This window comes from Phaethon aethereus, assembly GCF_964289735.1.
Source record: "Phaethon aethereus genome assembly, chromosome: 1".
NCBI classification, from domain to species: domain Eukaryota; kingdom Metazoa; phylum Chordata; class Aves; order Phaethontiformes; family Phaethontidae; genus Phaethon; species Phaethon aethereus.
The window spans coordinates 125,153,582-125,175,518 of record NC_138575.1 but is presented as its reverse complement, the minus strand read 5'-3'; the positions used below and the strand labels follow the sequence as shown (position 1 = coordinate 125,175,518).

Here is a 21,937-nt window from a genome sequence, read left to right as displayed (position 1 = left end):
GGCAACTTCATCACATAGTCTAACTTCAGATGCTTAAGGAATAATTCTGTAGTTGCATGTGGAGTTTGCTTTAATTATAGAAAGCATGCTACAAAGTCTTGTCAGATCAGCTTTTTTCTGTGCCTGAAGACAGTCGTCTTGCCTTTGACTCCATCCTAGCAAAAATCAAATATAAAGTCAAAATAAATAAATAAAATCTTACATGTTGCTCACAAATACTATGTAACAACTCACAGCTCCTAACTCTAGTTCTTGCAGCTACTCAACTTTTAGTAGTTGCTAACGAAGATGAATCCATGTGTCTGAATTTACTGTTTGTGCATGTGGTTGAGAAAGGAGAAAAGTAAAAGTCTAGTGCAGATGATTTATTTAGTCTTCTGCTAATAAAGCTTTGTTTTTGCTATACTTCATAAGATTGAAACAAATGGGTTAATATTAGGAGTATATAAATATACGCTCCGATAGCTTGATTCTGCAAAATACCCTGTCTGCTTGTTCCTTTAGTTGTTTCATCATATGTATTTCCCAAATAGTCAATGTTCTTATTTACTGTTATCCTTTGCAAATGCATCTCTCTATCTAGAGGTAACATCTTGGGTAGCCACTAAAATAGGGACGCCCAGTCTTGTGCTGGTTTTGCTGCTGGTTTATGCTGAGCAAGGAGGGTTAGTGGAGATGGAATGAAGTGTAATTGGAAAGTTTCTCAAAGTGAAAACAGAGGATGTTCTTTCTGGGTATATGATGTCCTGTATGTTTTCTTCCTTCATGCTTCCATCCATATTGTTTTTTCTCTGACAGATGTCTGTGTCTTTTTTTCTTTTTTTTTTTTTTTTTTCCTTTTTTTTTACTATACCATTTCTGGTTTAAGTGCCTCTTTCAAGCCGTTTTGGAAAGCTCTGCATATTATGAAATTTAATCTTCTGAAGACCTCTGTGCTTAGCAGGCCAAATTCTGTTGGTTGCAGATAACAAAATTATTGGAAGGATGTTGATGGCTTCTGTCTTTTAAACCCAAATTGACAGTTATCTTTGGCCCAATGAATCAATTTAGCTGTTGTTGTTACATCTACAGTGAAATGTGGTTATTGGCTGCAAGGTCATTATCGGCTGATGTTGGAACTGAGATTTCTTGCCTTCCCTACTGTACTCAAACTGTGTGGCGATACTGTAGAGTGCTGTAGGTCATGTAGTATGGCGACCCTGTTTCTTAGGAAGGATGAGAATTCCTACCCATAATCCATTCAGCTAATTCTGGGGTCTACTTTCCTAAGAGCTGAAGGAAGGGGGAACACTTCTGAAATGACATTTACATTTCCTTAGTGTAGGCTGTGGGATCAGCTGAGTGGCAATACAATGAGGAATGCCTCTCTTCCCCTCCACTCCCTCTGCTTTTTTCTGGGTTTTTTGTGTTGGTTTTTTTTTTTTCTCTTTGCCATGGAAGAGCAGCGCAAGTTTGCATTGTTTATGCAGCTGAGACCAGTGCTCTGATCTACAGAAGTTGAGGCATTTTGAGACTATTCTGCAGAGGTGATTAGTCCCTAAGTTCTGGAATTTTATACTGTTTGTGGCATGTCGGTTTTGGACCCAAGCTCTGTATTTTCTCTTGCAGTTTACTTTTGTAATCTAAATAGGTCTAGTATTGTTTAAGAGCAGCATTTTTGGTCAGTCTTGATAATAGTCTTAAATTATCATCCTATTATTTATTTGGGGTATTTCTTTTCTTGAACTTTTCTGGTTTTTCTTAGACTATATGTTCTGTGTAGCTATGCTTTTTTCTGTTTGTACCAACATTTTTTCAGATAGGTATTGTTAGAAAAAACAAACAATGCAGAGTTGCGTGGGTTTTTTGAAGTATTGAAAGAATTGGCATGAATATTGGCTAGTGTTCTTTCACTGTAGTTTTAAGATCAGAAGCTTTTCTTTTGAAAATTGACCTAGTTTTCTAAATTTCTAAATTAAAACACTAAGTAAAACACTATCAGATGCATGTGGAATAAACTGTGGTTATGTGTATTGGAGTTAATACTGCAGTTGAGGGGTCTGTACTGTGCAGTTTGTGGGCAGGTAAAGACATTCTCCCTCCAACATACTGAGCAGCTCATATTGCTTTCATGTTTTTCATACATACTGTAACTGTATAATCCTCATTGATTAATGGCTTTTAATAGCTGGTAAGAACTGTTGATGTGTCAGAAGGAAAAGCAAAAATACTGACACTTAATATGCTTTCTCTTGGAGATCTTTTAGGAAAATTTGGACCTTGCATCAAAGATTAGTTTCATAAATTGATTTCTGAACTGTTAGGTGCAAGACTTCCTCACTTTTCTTATAACTCTTGTATTTTAATTTCAGTCAAACTCAGCGAAGTCCCCATGTGTTTTACCGACATGACTTAATCAATCAACTTCAGCACAATCATGCCCTAGTTACATTGGTTGCAGAAAATCTCTCTGCCTATATGGAAAGCATGAGGCAGTATGCTAAAGGTAAGTTTTTAAGATAAAAATTGCCTCATAAATAGAGTTTATGAAACTCCAGTTGAAAATGGAGTTAAAAGCAAATTCTTATAACGCGGTAACTATTGAGTTTCTTGGTTTAACTTTTGAGCATCTGTGGGCTTGATAGCCTTTGTGGTGTCTGATCGGGCATGAAAAACTTAAAATGTAAACATTGTTTTATAATTGAATATGTGGTGTGTTTTACAGCAGGATAGGGGCAAGTGGCAGCTCTTGTTTATCTGTGGATTGATAAACATCATCTTGCCCTACTTAAGCTAGAGTGATTATTTTTGTGGAAGGTCCTAATAATAACTTTGGATTTTGTCCCACTTCTGCTTTGAAATTTTGTAGGCTCCTTTGAGAAGTTTTTTAATCATCTCTATTTGAAGCCAGTGTTTGGAATTTGTTCATTCCAAGGGAGAAGGACATTAAACCACAGGGATACAGTTTCTCTTTGCCATGCAACTGCCATTTCTGTTTAGTTGCTTTCTCTCTGCATTTGTGATGAGCAATGCTTTGGCAGCACATCATGTTAGCATTTATATATTTCAGGCTAAACTCAACCCTTCACCGATGAGTTTACACTCTTACTCTGGATTAGCTTTATAGCTACTGAGCTAGAAGTAGGGAAGTGAAGAATGAAGACTAGGAAGCTCTTTGTTACACTGGACCAGAGTACTTTAAATATAGAATTAAGCAAACAGAAGTGAGAGGAGGAGATTTACACCCTCCTCATCTAATTTTCTGACTGAACTAGGGACCATTCTATCCTGGCATCATAACATCCTACCAACCTTTCAGTTACATCTCAAAAATGACACAGTGTGTTACATAGGAATTCAGTGTAGATTGTTCAGAGAGGACAGGATATTTGCACGTTGGAAATTGTGTGTGTTGGTGTGTGTGTCTTCTAATGCTTGGGTAAGTTGCCTAGACACCTTAAATTTTTGATTTCATTTAATTTTGGAGCACTTGATAGAAGATATCCAAAATACATCCTTGAATACTTGTTTGAATAGTGCTATTTGAAGACGATAGCTTCAGCCAGGTATAGGTCAATGAGAATGACATTTAAACTAAATCTGCATACTGCAGCTATACTTTTCTGTTCAGGAATACATGAGGGGAGGTTACTCTAGTTTAAACTTCTTAATAAATGATAGCATTGTACTAATTAATGTTAAAATAATACTAAATGCTTTATTCTGTTTTCAAGCCATACCGTCTTAGCCTTAGTCTTCTCTGGAATATAACAAATATTATTTCATGTAAATTCTGTAAGCTGTTGGAGTGCTCTGACTTTGCTAAAGTGGTGCAAAAATGCAATTTCATTTGTAAGGAATTTCACATTTTAACTATATGCTGACCTTAACTATATCTGTGATTCTGTGGCTCTCTCTTGGACTTTGTCCACCTATGAAATCTGGGGTTTGGCCTCAGGGTTAGGAAGGACACATAATCAACAACTATATTCTAATGTAGTGTTGTCTTTGTTGAAAAACAGCCTACATGTACTATTAATGTATAAATAATTATTAATTAATTTCCATTATTTTTGAACTCTGAAGTCAAAAGGTAATTTTTGACAATATTGTTTATCTAGAAAATTGTTGATGACTTCGGCAGAAAAATTAGGATGATGTCTTGCATGATTCTTTTCTTGTGCCAAAAAGCACATCCCATTGCCCTGCCCCTCCCCAACTATAATGACTCAGTAAAGCAGTAATATAAACATGTTTAGAACAATAGAAATTACAAATGTGCAAAGAATTTAATCTAATTACAAAGCAATTAAATTGTGCTTTCTTGAGACGAAGCTGCTGCAGAACTTCTAATCATTTGCATCAGAGAACAAAAACAAGTTAACAGTAGTGTGGATTTTTTTTATTAGATGCTTTATTACATGATTCAGGGCAGCCAGAAAATAACTCCTGATGTTCCAGATACTGTACTAAAACTGTAATACACAGTTTCTGTGCAACTTCTCTTTCAGTTTCAGTTTTATAGACTGAAATAGAGCAGAACATAGAGCACTGTGAAGTTTGCCTTCTGTGCCTTCCTGGAGGAGGAAAAAAGATGCTGGGGCAGCACAGGGAAGGGCATAACTGAAAGGAAAAAAATGAATGTTATGATTGTGAGGACAGAAAGAAAGAACTGGACAGCTGTAGAATTAAGCTTAGCTGGAGAAGAAGAATGAGACAGAGGGAGAAAATTCAAGGCAAACATCCAAACAGGTCAAACAAATGCCATAGAAAAAAAAAATGTAGTTGCCCACAGATGATCTTGGTAGTTAATGCCACAACAACTGTTTAATTTGTGATTTTTTTTTTTTTATATTGATTTTGAATTTGCCATATCTTCATTTTCCTTGAAGACTTCCATAGTTTTGTTCTGTGATGGAGAACAGCGTTGCTTTTCTCCTGTTATTGACTAATGCGTATTCTTTTCTCTCGTACTCCCTTTTATATGTTTGCCTTTTTAAAGTTAAAGGAAAGCCTAATCTATGTTTCAGAATTTTTGCCATGTTCTATGACTTTCTCTTCTACTGGCCACCCCTTCCTCCAACTCTGCAAAGTACTTCATGAGACGAGACAACTGCTATTGCATTGTGTAGCCCTGAAGGAGGAGGTCACAATTTCATCTTTTTGACTATTTATCAAAGACCTTTTGAAAACGTTAAAAGATTGCTAGCCACCAGTTCTTCTTTATCTTCTGTTTTTCTGAAGTAATAAAAAAATCCAAAGTGTTAATGAAATGTAATTATGTGTAGAAAATGTGCCATATGATCATCTATGTGTTTATCACTAATTATACTTCAATTTTCAACCAGTCATTTTTTTGATCTAAATTTCTCTGTTCATTCTTCTGCTCTTGTACATAGAAAGAATTTTTAAGGATATCGCACCTGGACTTCCTGTGGAATGCACAGTGTGGAAAATAAATTGGGCAAATGTAGAAAGAAACTGAGATGGAAAATATTCAGGGACACTGGTTTTTGTTTTTGGGTGGTTTTTTTTGTTGTGGGTGTGTGGGTTTTTGTTTGTTTGTTTGTTTTTTTTTTTTAAGTTCAGGGTTTTTCAGAATTCTTAAGTACTATACTGCCTTTGGGCAACTGACCGGCCTTTAATACTTCAATTCTTCTATCATTGCCACTATTGCCACTTGTGTCTGTGAATTAATCTCTATTCAGGAAAAAAAAAGCCCAGATAGTCCCCATAGTTCAAACAAACACCAGCAGCTCCTCCTGCCCCTCCAAACCAAAGTCAAACAAAAAAAACACCCAAAACACCCAGCGCTTGAAGTAATAAGTTTTAATTTCTCTGCAGTATGCTTACCTACTGTAATTGTTTCTTCTGCTAGACCTACAGCATATTTGTAAGGTTTTCTGCTTATAATACTTAAATAATTTTTGATCTGCTACTCTTATATTCTTTCTTCAGAATTCTTTTCACATTTCTTCTTTTGATAATAGCCCATTTATGCTTGCTTCATTAGGATTATAATTTAAATTTTTGAAGGATTTCTGGTGAACGTAAAGTCTCCGGTTTTGTAGACACTGGTTAACTACTAGTCTTCTGTTTTCCCTTTGATTTTTAAGCTAATGTAGCTTTTGCACTTGTATACAGAGAGCAGTATTTATCACAATTATTTTTCTCCTAATTTTGAAACACTGATGATGCGCTTCAGCTCTTAGACTTGTTTGTTTTGGTTTCCCCCTGCCCCGCTCCTTGATAGAATAGGAGATACTGATGTTCAGTTCTGAAGATAAATTTTACTATGAGACTGGATATTGTCATGATACAGTCTCTCACAGCTGGGTCATCTTAAGTTAAATGCAATCTGTTTCCCTTTGTAAATAAGAAATAAAGCATTAATTAGTTTATAATGGAGCTGTCATAATGAATACGTGTCATGATGAAATACTACTAGTACAGATCAAGGTAGTACATGTACAGATCTAGATTGTATCTCTTTTTAATTAAAAACAAAACAAAACAACATAAAAAAACCAAACACCAAACAAAGCCATACCAAAACCAAGTTCAAATGAAGCAAATGGCTGTTTGTTAAGCAAAATATTATGCTGAGATCTCGTAAAATGCAGGTAAAAGTTTGACTTCCTGCCTTACTTTCAAAGTGCTCAACGTCTTCTGTTTGAAGCTTGTCAGTATTACAGGCATTTGTTTTTTGTACTTGGAAAGTTGCAGTAAATAAAGTTGTCGTATACTTTCCTCTTGTAAGTGATGTCATGTACATAGCTACTTACAAAGATGTTAAAGAACTGGAGTCGTGATTTCCTCTGGAGAGGAAAAACCCTAAAAATGGACAACTGAAATTTTGGAAAAGGTGCTCTGTAACGAAATTAAAGCACAGGATAACCTGAATGATATGCTTGGCATACTTTTGATTTAACTGACTTCTGACTTGAAACTGGCTACTTGAAATAAGGAAAAATTGATCTGAATAAGTAGAATGAAGCTTCTTAATTATTCTGTTTCCATTATGCTGAATGATGAGCACATAGATCTGCACATAATAGTTGGTTTGATAACAGACCTCAGTGGTTTTTGCCTATATTCATTTTTATTTAGGATGAAATATTAACTGTTAGCAGGCTGCTGAAAATTATTTTCATACACCTTACTGAAAATTTAGTGGGGTTTGAATGGTTTTAATTGTACTCAGACTAACAAGTCTTCAAACACCTTCTGTCTTTTAGAGTCCGCATGTCTTTTCTGAATGTATTGTCTTATAAGTAAACTTTTTATATTTGCAGAGCATGGTGAATATGATCCTCAAACTGTAAGACCAGGAAGCAGATATAGTCATGTGCAGGAAGTACAGGAGCGACTTAACTTCTTACGGTTAGTTTTAACTTGATCATTTGTTTAACTTCCATACGAATACTTGAAATACTTCAAAGAAAAAAACCCCAAACCTCAGTATCTCTTTCTCTTATCTAGCTGTAAATTGCTGTGTTAACGGCTTTCAGAACTTATGCAAAAATACACTGAATGTGTTTGTTGTTTGTTTTGGTTTTTTTGTTTGTTTTTTCCCAAAGGGCTTCTATACTAGTATTGGAATATTCAAATAAAGCTCATGAGGATCCTTGCAATCCAAGGCTTTGATTCTGCACTAAGATTTCTATGGACTTTTTCTGTCTGTGTACAGAACCCTACTGACTTGAATATAACATGCATGTGGATACAGTTACCTACAAACTGGGGTAACTTAGCTGAAAATTTAAAATATACCATGTAGGGATATGTCCATGTGTCCTTATTTGTTGTACCACACCAGATTTAAAACTGTGATCATAAACTGACATATACTTCTATCAGGCATTGATGTTAGGCTGTCGGTGACTGAGCTTTAGAAAGAGGTTGGAATAAAATAATTATTTGGATGATTTTTGACCAGCTGCTGTTTGAGCAAAATAAAAAAACAAACGATCTCTGCTCATCACAGAGCTGCAGTATGTTGAAGGTTTTTAGGCTCTGTCTCTCTCAGCTTTTTCTTACTTGGTTTTAACTGTTTTTTAGACAAGCAAAAATAGATGAACTCTCAAGTTCTGGAAGAATTTTTTACTTGTTTCTTAAGGGAGGGGTTTGTGTTTTTCCTTTCTTTTTTTTTTTTTTTTTTTTTTTTAAGATTTGTTCTTCCTGAAACGTTCTTAATGTTAGCTCTCAGAGTTGAAGTCCATAATAATTCAACACAAATGAAAAACATTTTTAAATAAAAGGGAAAATATTGAGTTCATTGACTTCTGCTTCTGGCTCTATTCCATAGAATTGATACCTTATTTTGTCATTTTGCTAAAGTGAGTGCTAAAACATAGTCAAAGATTGAAGAAGTAATTTACTCTCTTAATTTATGACCTGACATTTAAACTAAGTAGTTTACATTAGGAGACATGCATTTGTTTGTATATAATATGCTTGGTATTTTTGTGTAAAACACTTTTGTGAAATTTTATTCCTTTTTTGTTTGGACTATAAGGTCTTGATCCATTTCAAACAAAAGAAATCATGGGGCTAATTATGAGTGGACTGATGATGTAAATAAAGTTTTCAGGGTCATACTTATGATATAATAATGTATAATATGCATATTCACCTTTTTGCCTGTACTTTTTGCTGAATTGTAACTCTAGATGTCTATTAGACAGTGCTGTTAATTGTCTCTTTGTTTTGCTCAAGATTTTTATTGAAGGATGGTCAGCTGTGGCTCTGTGCCCCTCAGGCGAAGCAAATATGGAAGTGTTTAGCTGAAAATGCGGTTTATCTTTGTGATCGCGAAGCCTGTTTTAAATGGTATTCCAAACTAATGGGGGATGAACCAGACTTAGACCCTGACATTAATAAGGACTTCTTTGAAAATAATGTGCTTCAGCTGGATCCTTCCCTATTAACAGAAAATGGAATGAAATGTTTTGAACGTTTCTTCAAAGCTGTGAACTGTCGAGAAGGAAAGCTAGTAGCAAAGAGACGAGCCTATATGATGGATGATCTGGAATTAATAGGATTAGACTACCTTTGGAGGGTAAGTTAATTGGAGGAACCATCTGAAAGGTTAACTGCTAAGTCTTTCTCAGTCTCTTTTTATATTTTGAGGAATGTGTAATTTATTAGTTATAGACTGAAATTACAAAAAGCTACTTTCTCAAACTAAATGCATGGATATTGACTCTACTGACTTCACAGCGAGTATGCAAGTTGGTAATTTTGCAGACTGATGTTTAATGGAAAGTTATTTGAAACATCAAGTATATTTGTGTATGCACATGAGATTAAAAATTTGCCTATACTGTTGAAGAAGGGGTTGTTTCAGATGAATTATCTGTAGGTTTGTCTTCTCACACACACATTAAAAGTAGACTTTGTTTTGTGCTCTTCTCAAGCTAGTCCATGTCATTCATTCTCATATGGTAAACCGGAATGATTCTAGATTAGACGAAGTGATCACTGGTCTGATTCTTTCTCTTCCGTCCACAGCCTTTTGCCTAAGCATGATTATAGCTTTTCAGTAGGAAGTTTGTAGCTTTCTGAAGCTTGCCAAATCTGTTGGTGAAAAAATGAGTATCTAATTTGATACTTAATTTTTTCAGCGTATTTCTAATTTTCAAGAACTGCCTTAGAACCCACAGTAGCCCACTGTGGCATGATTGTCATGGTTGTGTTTTGTAAAACGTGCTGTATATAAAGCAGCAGGCTTCAGTAATTTTGGTTGTGGCTTGTTGAAGGATTAGGTATTTCACTCACGGTGATAATAGCTAAAACCAAAGTAGATCACAATTTTTATACAAACAAGTTTTCACACCGTGTTTGTATACAAAGTGCCCACGTAATGCTGGCGTGTTTTAGTTGTGGGAATCACCTTACTGGGATCTGCTGTGCTGTTTGGCAGCATGACACAACTCATGAAGCTTCAGCTCAGTATCCTGCAGGGGTTGACTGTAAGGGCTGCTTTCAGACCTGGTGGCTAGTAATTAAAATTTAGATCATCAGGTTACAAACAGAACTCATTTGCCTGTCCCCTGTCCACCCACTCACAGCCATTCAAATACAAAGTTCTGTTTTTAAATCTTTTGATTATGTAGATTGTTCAAGCATGTGAAAAAATAGTTGTCTTATTCTCTGAAACTAGTGAAAATGGAAATGTAATGTGAAGATGAATATATAAACACTACTTTTTATTCTGTTCATAAAGCATCGGCTTTTTTTGCTAACTCTGAACGCCTTTAAACTAGTTAATTCTTAATTTTGACTCTTATGTAATTAACTTTAATGTAAGTTGTATTGCTTGTATTTTATAACTAAGCATTTTAGTCACTTTCATTTCATAAAATAAGTAGACATACAGTTGCGTCAAGATACTGATGTAGTCCTTTTCGTTTTTAACTTTTATACCAGAAAGCTTTAAGATGTTCTAATGCTTTTTTTTATTATGCTAGGTTGTGATTCAGGGAAGTGACGACATCGCAAACAGAGCAATAGATCTTCTTAAAGAGATCTATACTAATCTTGGCCCAAGGTTACAAGTTAATCAGGTAAAAAAAAAAAAAAAAAAAAAAAAAAAAACCACAAAAACGAAGCAACAAGAAAACTGGACTATAATAAGATAGAAAAACAGTGATAAAATTCAAATTGGTGATATTGTTATATTTGAAAGCTTTGAAAACAGATAATAGTTTTCATGTGTTGGAGAGTATACTCCTGAGTCCAGCCATCAGGTTCCAGTCAGATCCAGAATTAAGAGTTTTTTTCTGATCTTCACAGACCGAAATCTGATAAATTTTTTTATGTTAAATTGATCTGTCTTATTTGCTCTTTTTACTCAGAAAACAGTTCATATCATATGCTTAGCTAAGCCTTTTGTTGAACTTCCAGTTGTGGTACTTGCACTAGTATCTTCGCTGGATGGGTCTATTGAGTGTTTTTTTAATCTTTATGTCATGTCCCTTACAAAGGGTCACAGAGTTTCTGTGTAATGGTCAAGCTGAGCTCTAGCAAATCAGATTATTATCTCTCTACATTAATATTTGCTGGGAGCTGCATTTCAGTAGACAGAAGAGATAATGAGTTTCTGAAAGGTCAGAGGAAGTGAACTGTTGGGATTTCACAAAAAGGGAGAGGGGGGGAGTATTGTCCTCCAGACAACCTCCAGTTGGTAGCTTGCCAGATGTATTTCTTAAAACTCCAATTCTCGTACTTGTCCTCGGAAACATGCTTACAGTCTTCAGAGCTCCCACTCTGCTGGATACAGCACAGCTGCTCTAGGTAGTGCATTTACAGCCATTCAAGCTATATCTTACTCTAGTGGCAGACAGGATGTATGCATCTTCCTTGCTATAGGTCTGGGTTTACTAAGCATGCATAGATCTGTCCATCTGCACATGATTAGATCTGACACTTTCAGGAAGTGTTGGATTTACTTAACATGCACACAATTTTGTTTCAGTGTGCTGGTAACTCCTCTGCTCCTGAGCTACCTCTAAGAAAAGTGACTACTGGACTGTGCTTTACTGCCATAGCTATGACCGTTCCATTGCAGACTACTACCTGGAGACAGTGCAAACTTTTTTACAGTGATACAGTAGGTTATAGATGTCAGTGTAGGTCAGGAGCAAGGAGATGTTAGATATCAGGCGGAAGAAAGAGGTTTGCTGCAGCTGCCACTGTATTGAACCTAGCTCAAAATCCCTTTCTGAGTTTATGCAGGAAAAGAGTGTATCTGGAACTGGGTTATATGATTTTGGGAGGGCAGGGGTAGTTGTTCTGGTGGTCTATAAATGATTTGTGTTCACTCTTAGCGTAAAGTAAGTTAAGCAGTACCAGATTGTCAGATAGAGATTCTTTAACTTAGTCTGAGGAAATGAATAAGAGAAAGTCTAAATTAGTGTACTCTATGCAAACTTTCTCTTTTTCTATTTAAGTGCAAGTTTGCACTGTACAGGTGGCAGCTACTGCTGATTCTTGAAGTGCACACTAAATTAGAGCTATTCATCAATGGGAGTTTATTCTAAAGTGGAATAAAACAGCTTTACAGAGTTACTTACTGGTTGGGTTATTTTTTTGTTTTATTCTAGCACTGGATTATCCTGATGAAAAGATGGTTTTTAATATTTCTTGTAATTGCACCAATTTTTTAATGTAATTAGGTAGTGATTCATGAAGACTTCATTCAGTCCTGTTTTGATCGTCTGAAAGCCTCCTATGATACGTTATGTGTGTTGGATGGAGATAAAGACAGTATCAATTGTGCAAGACAAGAAGCAATACGAATGGTGAGAGTGTTGACTGTTTTAAGAGAGTATATAAATGAATGTGACAGTGATTACCACGAAGAGAGAACTATTCTACCTATGTCAAGGTATGTATGAAAATGCACTACTATGATTTTTATTTCTGTTAATTAAAATCTTATTAAAATCTTTGATTTTTACATTCTAAAGTGTTTCTATTCAGTGAATGTATTTATAGAATTTCAAAATTCCATTTACTTCACTAATGCATGAAACTGTGATCTGTAGTAAAAAAACTTTTTGAAACATCAGGCAAATACAGGCATATATGAAAGGCTCAGCAGACCTGCAAATAAACTTGTTTCTGGTGTTTTGTTCTATAAATAGCACAATGTACCTTGTGGCTCGATTGTTTTGGATGTATTTCTTGTTTTCAGGTAATTATTTAAAAACAATACCAATCTTTGAGTTAGCATGGACAAAGCTTGTTTTTCATAGTCTGTCATACAAAAAACATGTTGTTAATGTATAACTTCATCTTCCAGAGTTGTTCACAGAGATGCTAATCTTCCTTTGCAAGCTTAAATTTAGGATTATCTCTAAGTTCAATATCCTGTGTAAGTTCCTCATAAAAAGGGGAAGACAAGAACAGCGCTTTGAAGTATGTTTTCTGTATACCTTCACTCTTCTTATACTTGTCCTAGATTAAAAACTTCGCTTAAATCCTAGCTGCTCCTTCTTTAACTCTGTCTTTGGTACAAAGAAGAAGGAAACACTTAAAGCCAACGTTGTGTAGGTATTTGTACAAACAAAATACTTTATTTCCTGAGAGAGGAAGGCAGAACAGAAAACTGTTTAAGTGTTCCAGTGTTAGTAGCTGCTTTCTGTGGGAAGCAAGTCTCAAAAATACATAAGGAATACACTGAGATTGCTATGGATTTATGATGCAGCTAACATATTTTCAGACATGGTGGGGGTTTTTTGTCCCCTTACTTTAAATGCCCTTTTTTGTCAAGACAGTTGAAGAGATAGAATGCTGTTTCTTCATGATGTGTCAGTAACTTGCAGTGTTCCTACAGCATTTTTATTGCATATATTAATTAGTCCTAAATTTTCTTGTCTATTGCAGTTGCATCTTTTTTATATGGGCTCCTTATTTGATGAGACTAACTTTTTCACAGGTCTTGGTAGCAAGGAGTTTTTATGAGGCATTTTTGCTTTCGTTTGTTGTGCTTATCTGGGCACATCTTTCCTAATGAGTTCCCTGCCATTGTGCAAAGTCTGATCACTGCTAGTGTGAAAACATTTCTTCTTTTCAAAGTATTCTGATTTTTAAAATTGGAATTCTAATACAAAACTTCTAACAGCTTTTGGCAGAAGGCATTAAGACTTGGTGACCTGATGGCTTTTTCTGATCTTGCTGTATTAAAAACTGAGGAGTTGTGCTAAAAGAGCAAAAAAAATAAAGCCAGTCTGAGTTTTATTTGCACATTTTGATCAGGAAACTACAAGAGAAAAGATATAAAACTTCATAAGAGACTTTTAAAAATTCTGTCACTGTTCTTGACCTGACTGTAAAGTATGTTTAATGCACTTGTGTGGAGTGTGGCTTATTGAAGGTTTCTGTGTATGTTACATTTGCATAACTTCTGGGGCTTTCACAAAATCTCACGCTAGAGTATATGACTGTATGTAAAGATTTGATGTTGAAATACCTCCAGTGCAAAATACAACAGGAAAAGTAATTTATACATGGGGAAAAAATAACTTTATCTTGTTTGTTTGTTTTCAGAGCTTTCCGTGGTAAACATATCACACTGGTAGTTCGTTTTCCAAACCAAGGCCGACAGGTGGAAGATCTGGATATTTGGTCTCATACAAACGACACAATTGGCCAAGTACGGCGTTGTATTCTCAATCGTATTAAAGCCAATAGTGCGCACACAAAAGTAGAACTGTTCATTGGTGGTGAGCTGGTGGACCCTGCAGATGATAGAAAATTAATTGGGCAGTTGAATCTTAAAGATAAAACGGTAAGTGTTGCAGGTTGATTAATGTCAATTCAGATGTCGCTTCCCCTTTGTAAATGCTTGAAAAATACCATGCATGAGATCACTTATTCATATGAAATAGTTCCATTCCTCCTCCTTGTATTATGCCACTAACATTATATTAGATGTTTATTTAGTAAAGAGTCTTCATTTTTGCATAGTATTAAAACTTACGGTTGTGTTTTTCAGCTGATTACAGCTAAGCTTACACAGATAAATTCTAATATGCCCTCAAGTCCAGATAGTTCTTCTGACTCTTCAACTGGTTCTCCGGGCAACCATGGCAATCACTACAGTGATGGTCCAAATCCAGAAGTTGAAAGCTGTTTGCCTGGAGTGGTAAGCATATTCAGAAATGAACAATTTAAAAGCATTTTTTTCCCCTATACTTTGTGTTGAACTAACAATTTTTGTGGGATTTTCCATTTGCTTATTTTAAGATCATGTCACTGCATCCTCGATACATCTCTTTTCTTTGGCAAGTTGCAGACTTGGGCAGTAGCCTAAATATGCCACCGCTTAGAGATGGAGCACGTGTTCTTATGAAGCTCATGCCACCAGGTAAAACTCAATTTTATCCTGTTCTATCTTGCAATATCCTGCATAATAATTTCTCACCTGTTATATAAAAATGGAGATAGGGGAGTATTTTCCACTTTGTGGTAATTTATTGATACTGTAATTCATGACTGTTATACTACTTAGGATTGTAAACGCATTTCCCAAATAATTATTTCTCGTCTGTCATATGAAGTTGCATGGTTTCCTATTGGTAGTGGGGTTCCGTGCCACAGAGCAGTTCAGTGCAGTGAAAACGTGCAGAAACGTTGTATTTTGAAGTGGTTTTGTAGCACTGCTTTAACAAGATCACTTTTGTATTGACAGAAATAATCACTGCAGAACACTTCGTAGTCTGATCTTGTCTGTCACTTACATTTTTTTGCAACTTTTCTGATACACATAAAATTTTTCAGATTTGTAATTGTAAATACTACTGGCTTGTTCTGGAGTACTTTTGTCACAAAGTGGTTATAAGTTGTGTTTTTATTGCAGATAACACCACGGTTGAGAAACTAAGAGCTATTTGTTTAGATCATGCAAAGCTTGGGGAAAGCAGCCTTAGTCCATCCCTTGATTCTTTATTCTTTGGTCCTTCTGCCTCACAAGTGCTGTATCTAACAGAGGTTTGTGATGCTTTGCCTGTTCTCTAAAAATGTTCAACTCTCTCTTTGGCAATCCTTTCTGTAATATTTATGGAAGCCTAAGACCAAATTCTGGTTTGAAATTAACAGTTGAATATACTTCTCAATTTGTTGGAATAAACTGGTGTATGGCCAATGCTGTGAAAGCATTGTTTAAGTAGTATTCCAGCATAGTCTCATGTTCAATCATCTATATTCAAGCTAGTGCATTTCTGCTAGCTAACTCTATATTTTGTTCTACAGGTAGTTTATGCCTTGTTAATGCCTGCCAGTGCACCTCTGGGAGAAGATGCCAGCGACTTCCAATACAACTTCTTAAAAAGTGGTGGTTTGCCTCTTGTATTGAGCATGCTGACTAGAAATAACTTCCTGCCAAATGCAGATATGGAAACTCGAAGGGGTGCCTACCTTAATGCTCTGAAAATAGCCAAATTATTGCTAACAGCAATTGGATATGGCCATGTTCGAGCTGTGGCAGAAGCTTGTCAACCAGTTGTGGAAGGCACAAGTACAATTTCACCGGTAATATAAATCTTCCTTGCTGCAAATAGCAATGTACTCTGGTTTTTGTATTGTCTGCAGCAACATCAATCTACTCTCCATTGACAATCTCTTTGAGTGAGTTTCATGTCAAGAACTCGCCGTACTTTCAGATAATGTTGTGTGACAATTCTAGAAGAGAGATTAACTTACTAAACAAATCCTATTTTGTTCCAACTGCAGAAAAGTTAGGTGTGCAATCCACTTGCTCTCTCTGTGATTTTTCAATGGTTTGTATGACTGTCAGTAGAGGTAACTTACCATTTTCAAGTACCTCTATCCCATAAACGTGAATACCGATTCTTTTGAGCTGTTGAGTCTATTGAAGTGTGTGCCTCTGAATTTTTTGTATCTCCTATTTATGATTAGAGCATAAAACAACTGACGTTGAGTCATGCCAGCACTTTTTCTTCACAAAAATAAGTCTTTGACTTGCTAGTTTCCTAATTCTGTCCATTGCTTCTAGAAGATTCTTGCAGAGAACAGCTAGATACATTGCAAAGTGTTGATAGTTGAAAGGTATCCTACCCTAACATTTCTCAGAGTTGGAAAGGGAAAGTGTAACATGGGTGTTCTGAACTGTGATCTCAAATGTATATAGTAGTAGATTTTATGCATATTTAATATGGCTAGTTAGTTTTTCTGTATCTGGACAAGTACGTTGTGGGTCAAGATTCTATTTCTGTCCTCTTACAGTAGGCGTACAGCATAGAGACCGAAAATTAAAATTTGCTGATGTCCTTCTTGGACATTTGTTTCCAGGTATTCCAGCATTTTTTTTTTCTGTGAGGTTCTGTCCCCAATAGTTGCTTGAGCTGTCAGCCTATACTTAAGAATACATGGAGGGCCCCACTTCAGAGCACTGCCTTCCAGAATATTTACTAAGATCCATCTCTGAAGCAGAGAAATACATTCCCCGTAAGTCTCAAAAATAAATACCTGTTTTGGTTAGCTGCATCTGTTGGAACATAGTCAATTCATTCTTTTTCAAGGAAATCAAAGATCCCATTTCATGTCTCATGTTAGAGTATAATAGAAACATATTAAAGCAAACATGTCTGCTACCCTATCCTTCATCTGTTTACAATGAGTAAATTTTACTGTCCTATTTTCTTACGAAGATTACTCAAAAGGCAGTTTGGAACTGAGAGAACATCGGTTGAGTCGTGAAGCACTGTTTGAAACAACAGTCTTGAAATACTGTTTGAAACAGATTTATGCTGACCACTTAGGAGGTAGTAATGTTTGTCCATGACTGCTAACATTCACCATTTGGTGTTGTAAACATCTAACTTTATTATTAACTGATTTGTTGGAAAAACCCATGGTTATTCTTGCTGTCATCATCATCATGTTTGAAGGGCTTTGGTCTTGATACTTTTTATTGCTGCAGCACCTATAAGCTTACACCTTGTGATGGAGGTGAGATTTATAAATACCTTTCATCTATTTTATCTAAAGCATAAGTACCATAGCATAATTTTCTTTGTCTTGGCTTTGCATCAGTACTTAAGAGAATGAGGTAACCAAGATTGTGTGTCTGCAGTCTTCTAGTTAACTGTCTGCTGCTGTCACTAGGACCTTTTAAATTTTTATTTTCTTCCTTGCTTTCATAGAAGGTTGATTCAATAGTGTTGTTAAACATAGTATTCTGGTACATAGATACTGATCTTTTCCCCCATATATATGTTGTGTTTGATCATTTAAAGCCCCCTTCTGATAGCTAATTGATTGTGTAAGCTCTATTAGTCTTCAGTGGGAGTTCTGCAGTTTTGCTCCCCAAATCAAGTGTCTTAGTGAAGCTGACAAAGCTTCACTATATGACCAGCACCAGGTGTTACAGAACAACTTCACAGTGTGTCTTTTGAGCAGCTTTTGAGACAGGTTTTTTGGATGAAATGGTACTAGAAAATTAAGAAACTCTTTCATACAAGAAGTTTTAACTTGTAACCACAGCACACAGTCTTTTCAAGCAAGTTTGTCTATGAGAAGGAATTGACCATTTCAGATTTGAACTGTCAAAACTATGAAGCTCTGTCAGCACAATGAGAAGAACCTCTATGCTGAAACCAATACAGAAAGGATAAAAACTTGTCTTGCTGCTGTTTCTGTTGTGGAAGTAGGATAAAGAACAGGAGGGGTAATTCAGAACACAATTCTTCAATAGGGCTCTAACTCAAATGTTTAAAATATGTTTAACTGCAATGAACACTGCAACCACATTCTGTTTGGACACTGTTAGCTAATCCAGAGGGAGGCCCATTGTTTTAGCAAGCCATTTCTTTTCTACATCAACAGAAAGGGAAGGAGGCATTGTAATTCTGAACAATCTGTTAACTTGAAAAAAATCTGATCAGTAAAAATGTAGTCTTGATCAGATGCCTCTCTTCTTAACTATTTGTACTCTGTGATTGTACACTGTAGCATACAGTGTCTTCAGATGTGATAGCATCTATTTGAAAATGAGGGGGCTTGTTTTTCTTGGTGTTTCCAGTTCCTGTAAGGAGTTTTCCTTCCAAGATCTCACCTACTTCTACCAAACTGATCCAAGTAACTTTAGATTTTCATATCTTCTTGCTTGCTTTTTTCCATGTAAAAATAAGAAATACTTTCTTCCAGATAAACCAGGCTACGCATGACCAGGCAGTGGTGCTACAAAATGCCCTACAAAACATTCCTAATCCAACTTCAGAATGCATGCTAAGAAATGTAGCAATACGTCTTGCACAGCAAATATCTGATGAGGTTAGTGAATTCCTTCCGTACCCCCTTTTTTTCCTGTAGTTGTTTTTTTTAAATACTTGAATTTATTGCTTTTAAGACATGGATTTTCCTTCTAAAATGTCATGAAACATTTTAGGTAATGTTCATATGGTTCATAAGCTGTTAACTAATTAAAATTATTTAATCAATTGTTTGCATATGAAATTATGAAATTCAGTGTCTAAGCATAAAGAGGCTTAAGTGAACTTAGGCAGGTTCTGTACAAGGTCTTTTAATGGATTGTGTATGTTGTTACACTTAGATCAGAACTTTAGAGATTTGATGTAATAGTTTTAAAGAAGGTAATGGGTATTTTGAAAACATTTTTGTGATACTGTCTTCTTTTTTTTGTCTTCTATGTTTTAGTTTCTGAATAACACTCTCTTCCTGAAGAAAAACAAGGAAAAGGGAAGGGAGTTTTTAGATTTTGAGCATGGTTTTTAAATGCTGAAAGATAAAAGTCTCAAATTGTTGTCAGTGTATCTTTATATATTGAAAATGCATTAGGGATACAAGTGAAAAATTGGATTGTGGCACTTGGTAGGGTTTAAACAATATGCTTTGCAAATATAATAGCCTTATCTGTATGGTATGACCAAACTCCATTTGGATTTTGAATTATGAGTGATGTTAGTGCATACATTAGTGAATTCTGCTGAATTCAGCACTAGCTAAAATTGGAACTACTGCAACTTCCTCTTCAGTTTCCAGTGTGGAAGCAGTGAATATTGTTTTTCTGTACTGTATAGAATCTCTGCAAAGCGATCTCCAAAACATTTCTGACCTATCTAAATAAAAGTAGTCCTGTATTACTATCTTAATGTTGAAAAGTATGCTATTTCTTCTGAACAAAGAGCAGTGTCTAAAGCAAGCACAATGTACTGGACTGCAAGACTGAACTATCTGCCTTCCATTAGTGGTGGTATTGCATCCATAGGTGACTGTATGTGTAAAATCGGCCAGTTGAATTCTGATTTAATTAAATTCCTTTCACAGAAGAAATGTCTTTTGAGGTAAGGTATGAAGAAAGGTTTTTAATTGTGCCTTTGCCTTTTTTGGAAGGCTTCTAATAAATAAATAAATTATTATTCTTTCACCAGGCACATCAAAGCTAAACCAAATCTGAATTTCTGTAACAGTATTGCTGTTAAAAGCATTATTTATAATTTTATGAAGTTACAAAAACTACTGTAGATCTAAATTTCATATGTATTGTAGTTTGCCTTTGAAATACTTTTTTTTTTTTTTAATTTCTTTTAATGTTTTGATGGTCAAAAACTCTTTTTCAACTGACCTCGCAATTTGGGGGGAGAGGGGCGGAATCTGACCTGGTTTCCGCAGGCCAGACAGAAAAATACAGCATTTAAAGAAATCTTTCACCTTTTTAAAAAATTTTGATACTTCAAGATTTTAAAACTACAATGAGATTTAAAAAAAAAAAATTGAGTGACAAATTTTTCTTGTGATGCTGTTACTGTAAGGTTGCTTTGCTCATGATAAAGGTGAAATACCTGTTATTTTTCTTGTAACTACTGTTAATGTCCATATCAGTAGCAAGAATGCACATTGTTTCCTGATGCAGCTATCTTATTAGTTAAGCTTCTTAGAGTATGCTTTTTTTATTAAGTCTTAATGTTAGAAAAATGAAATTTGAAATTTTTGAGAACTGTCTACTATATGCTTTTAAAGATTGCCTAGGTTTTTGGCAGTTCTACTTTGAATACAGACTCCAGATAGGTTCAGAGTTTTTTTGGAAGTTCATACAAACTATAAATAACGTCAGTTGTAGTATGTTTTGTAATGTGTATGTATATATATCAGTAGAAACAATTGGTTGTTAACTCGGACCATGTCCAAAATACTGAAGAGTGATTCTGCCTTCATAAGCTACATGATCTGTGTTCTTATTAATTTTAAAGCCTAATTTGAATATAGAACCATCCCTTTATATATTGATCACATACTTGATAACCATTAGTTTGGCTAGCCTATCTGTCAGCCATCACAATAAATATCATGGCGGGGACAAACCCTAAAATAACTTCCATGTGTTGCGTTACTAAGAGGCTAGCTGCCTTCCAGATCCATGCTTAGTGGTTTGTCAGGGTTTTTTTCCCCACATCAAGAATGTTTTATCACTAAAGTTGGTAGTTTCTGCTAAATCTTACTCAGAATCAAGGAGTTGCTGGTTATTTATCAAAAATGCTCACTTTCTTGTAAATCCCGGAACTGGTAGCATTACAATTTAAGATTCTGTAATATATCTAAATATACATGCTACTTTCTATTAAAAAATGAAATATTATGTAAGTGAAGTAGAAATGCTTTTCAAGATATGGATTTTTTTCTGTTTAAGGAAAAATTCTTTGTTAAATTGTTAAATTGTCTATAAAATACATTTGTGAATTTAAAATCATTGTAATGTTATTTGCAACTGTGTTTTAATGCAGCTTTCGTTTATTTCTCTCTCTTTCAGGCTTCAAAATACATCCCTGATATCTGTGTTATTAGGGCAGTACAAAAAATTGTTTGGGCATCAGGTTGTGGGTCAGTTCAGCTGGTTTTCAGCTCAAATGAGGAAATTAGTAAAATCTATGAAAAGGTAAGAATTCTTAAGCAACTTCTTTTCTATGTAACTGTTCTTTTGTGAAGAAAGGGACAGTGTCAACCAGGTCAGGCTAAGAGTGTGTTGAGCTTTTAGGTAGGCATCTTGGTGATGATATATTTTGGAGTCTATTATATGTCAGTTATCATACCACAGTTTAATTTTCTATTCCAAATTGCCTTTCTCAGTAACTAATTTTAACTTGAATATGTTGTCAGTTCAAAAATGCACCAGTTCTGTAAGCTGCTGTAACATGTTTTCAGTGCAGTTAGATTTCACATCTAAATAAGGAATAAGCATTGCTTGCAATGCTAATTTTTCTAGTCTTCAGATTTAAGCAATCTATTCTACAGAAGTTGATTTAAAGCATATGTGCAGTCTAGAATGAGAAACAAGAGCTAACTGATCTGAAATTAGTGCTGAACCACTGGTAAAGCAAAATAATTGATAATCCTGTATGGCTTTTTTTGTTTCATTATGTAGATATGTAAAACATTTCCATGGTTTCATATGTGGTTTACACAAATAGTTTGG

At 35.2% G+C, this 21,937-nt stretch overlaps 1 protein-coding gene across 1 annotated transcript in view; it reads left to right on the top strand.

Moving 5' to 3' along the window:
- The window catches only part of USP9X (ubiquitin specific peptidase 9 X-linked), a gene marked incomplete at both ends in the record, with an annotated part of 78,957 nt that overhangs the window by 23,741 nt on the left and 33,279 nt on the right, over positions 1-21,937 (top strand). Inside the window, 12 exons of the mRNA XM_082009345.1 lie at positions 2,352-2,485; positions 7,275-7,362; positions 8,698-9,040; positions 10,452-10,547; positions 12,159-12,370; positions 14,035-14,275; positions 14,483-14,632; positions 14,734-14,854; positions 15,347-15,481; positions 15,743-16,017; positions 18,655-18,780; positions 21,275-21,400. Of these exons, the coding sequence (XP_081865471.1) occupies positions 2,352-2,485; positions 7,275-7,362; positions 8,698-9,040; positions 10,452-10,547; positions 12,159-12,370; positions 14,035-14,275; positions 14,483-14,632; positions 14,734-14,854; positions 15,347-15,481; positions 15,743-16,017; positions 18,655-18,780; positions 21,275-21,400 (2,047 nt within the window). The remainder of the gene's footprint in view (positions 1-2,351; positions 2,486-7,274; positions 7,363-8,697; positions 9,041-10,451; positions 10,548-12,158; positions 12,371-14,034; positions 14,276-14,482; positions 14,633-14,733; positions 14,855-15,346; positions 15,482-15,742; positions 16,018-18,654; positions 18,781-21,274; positions 21,401-21,937) is intronic.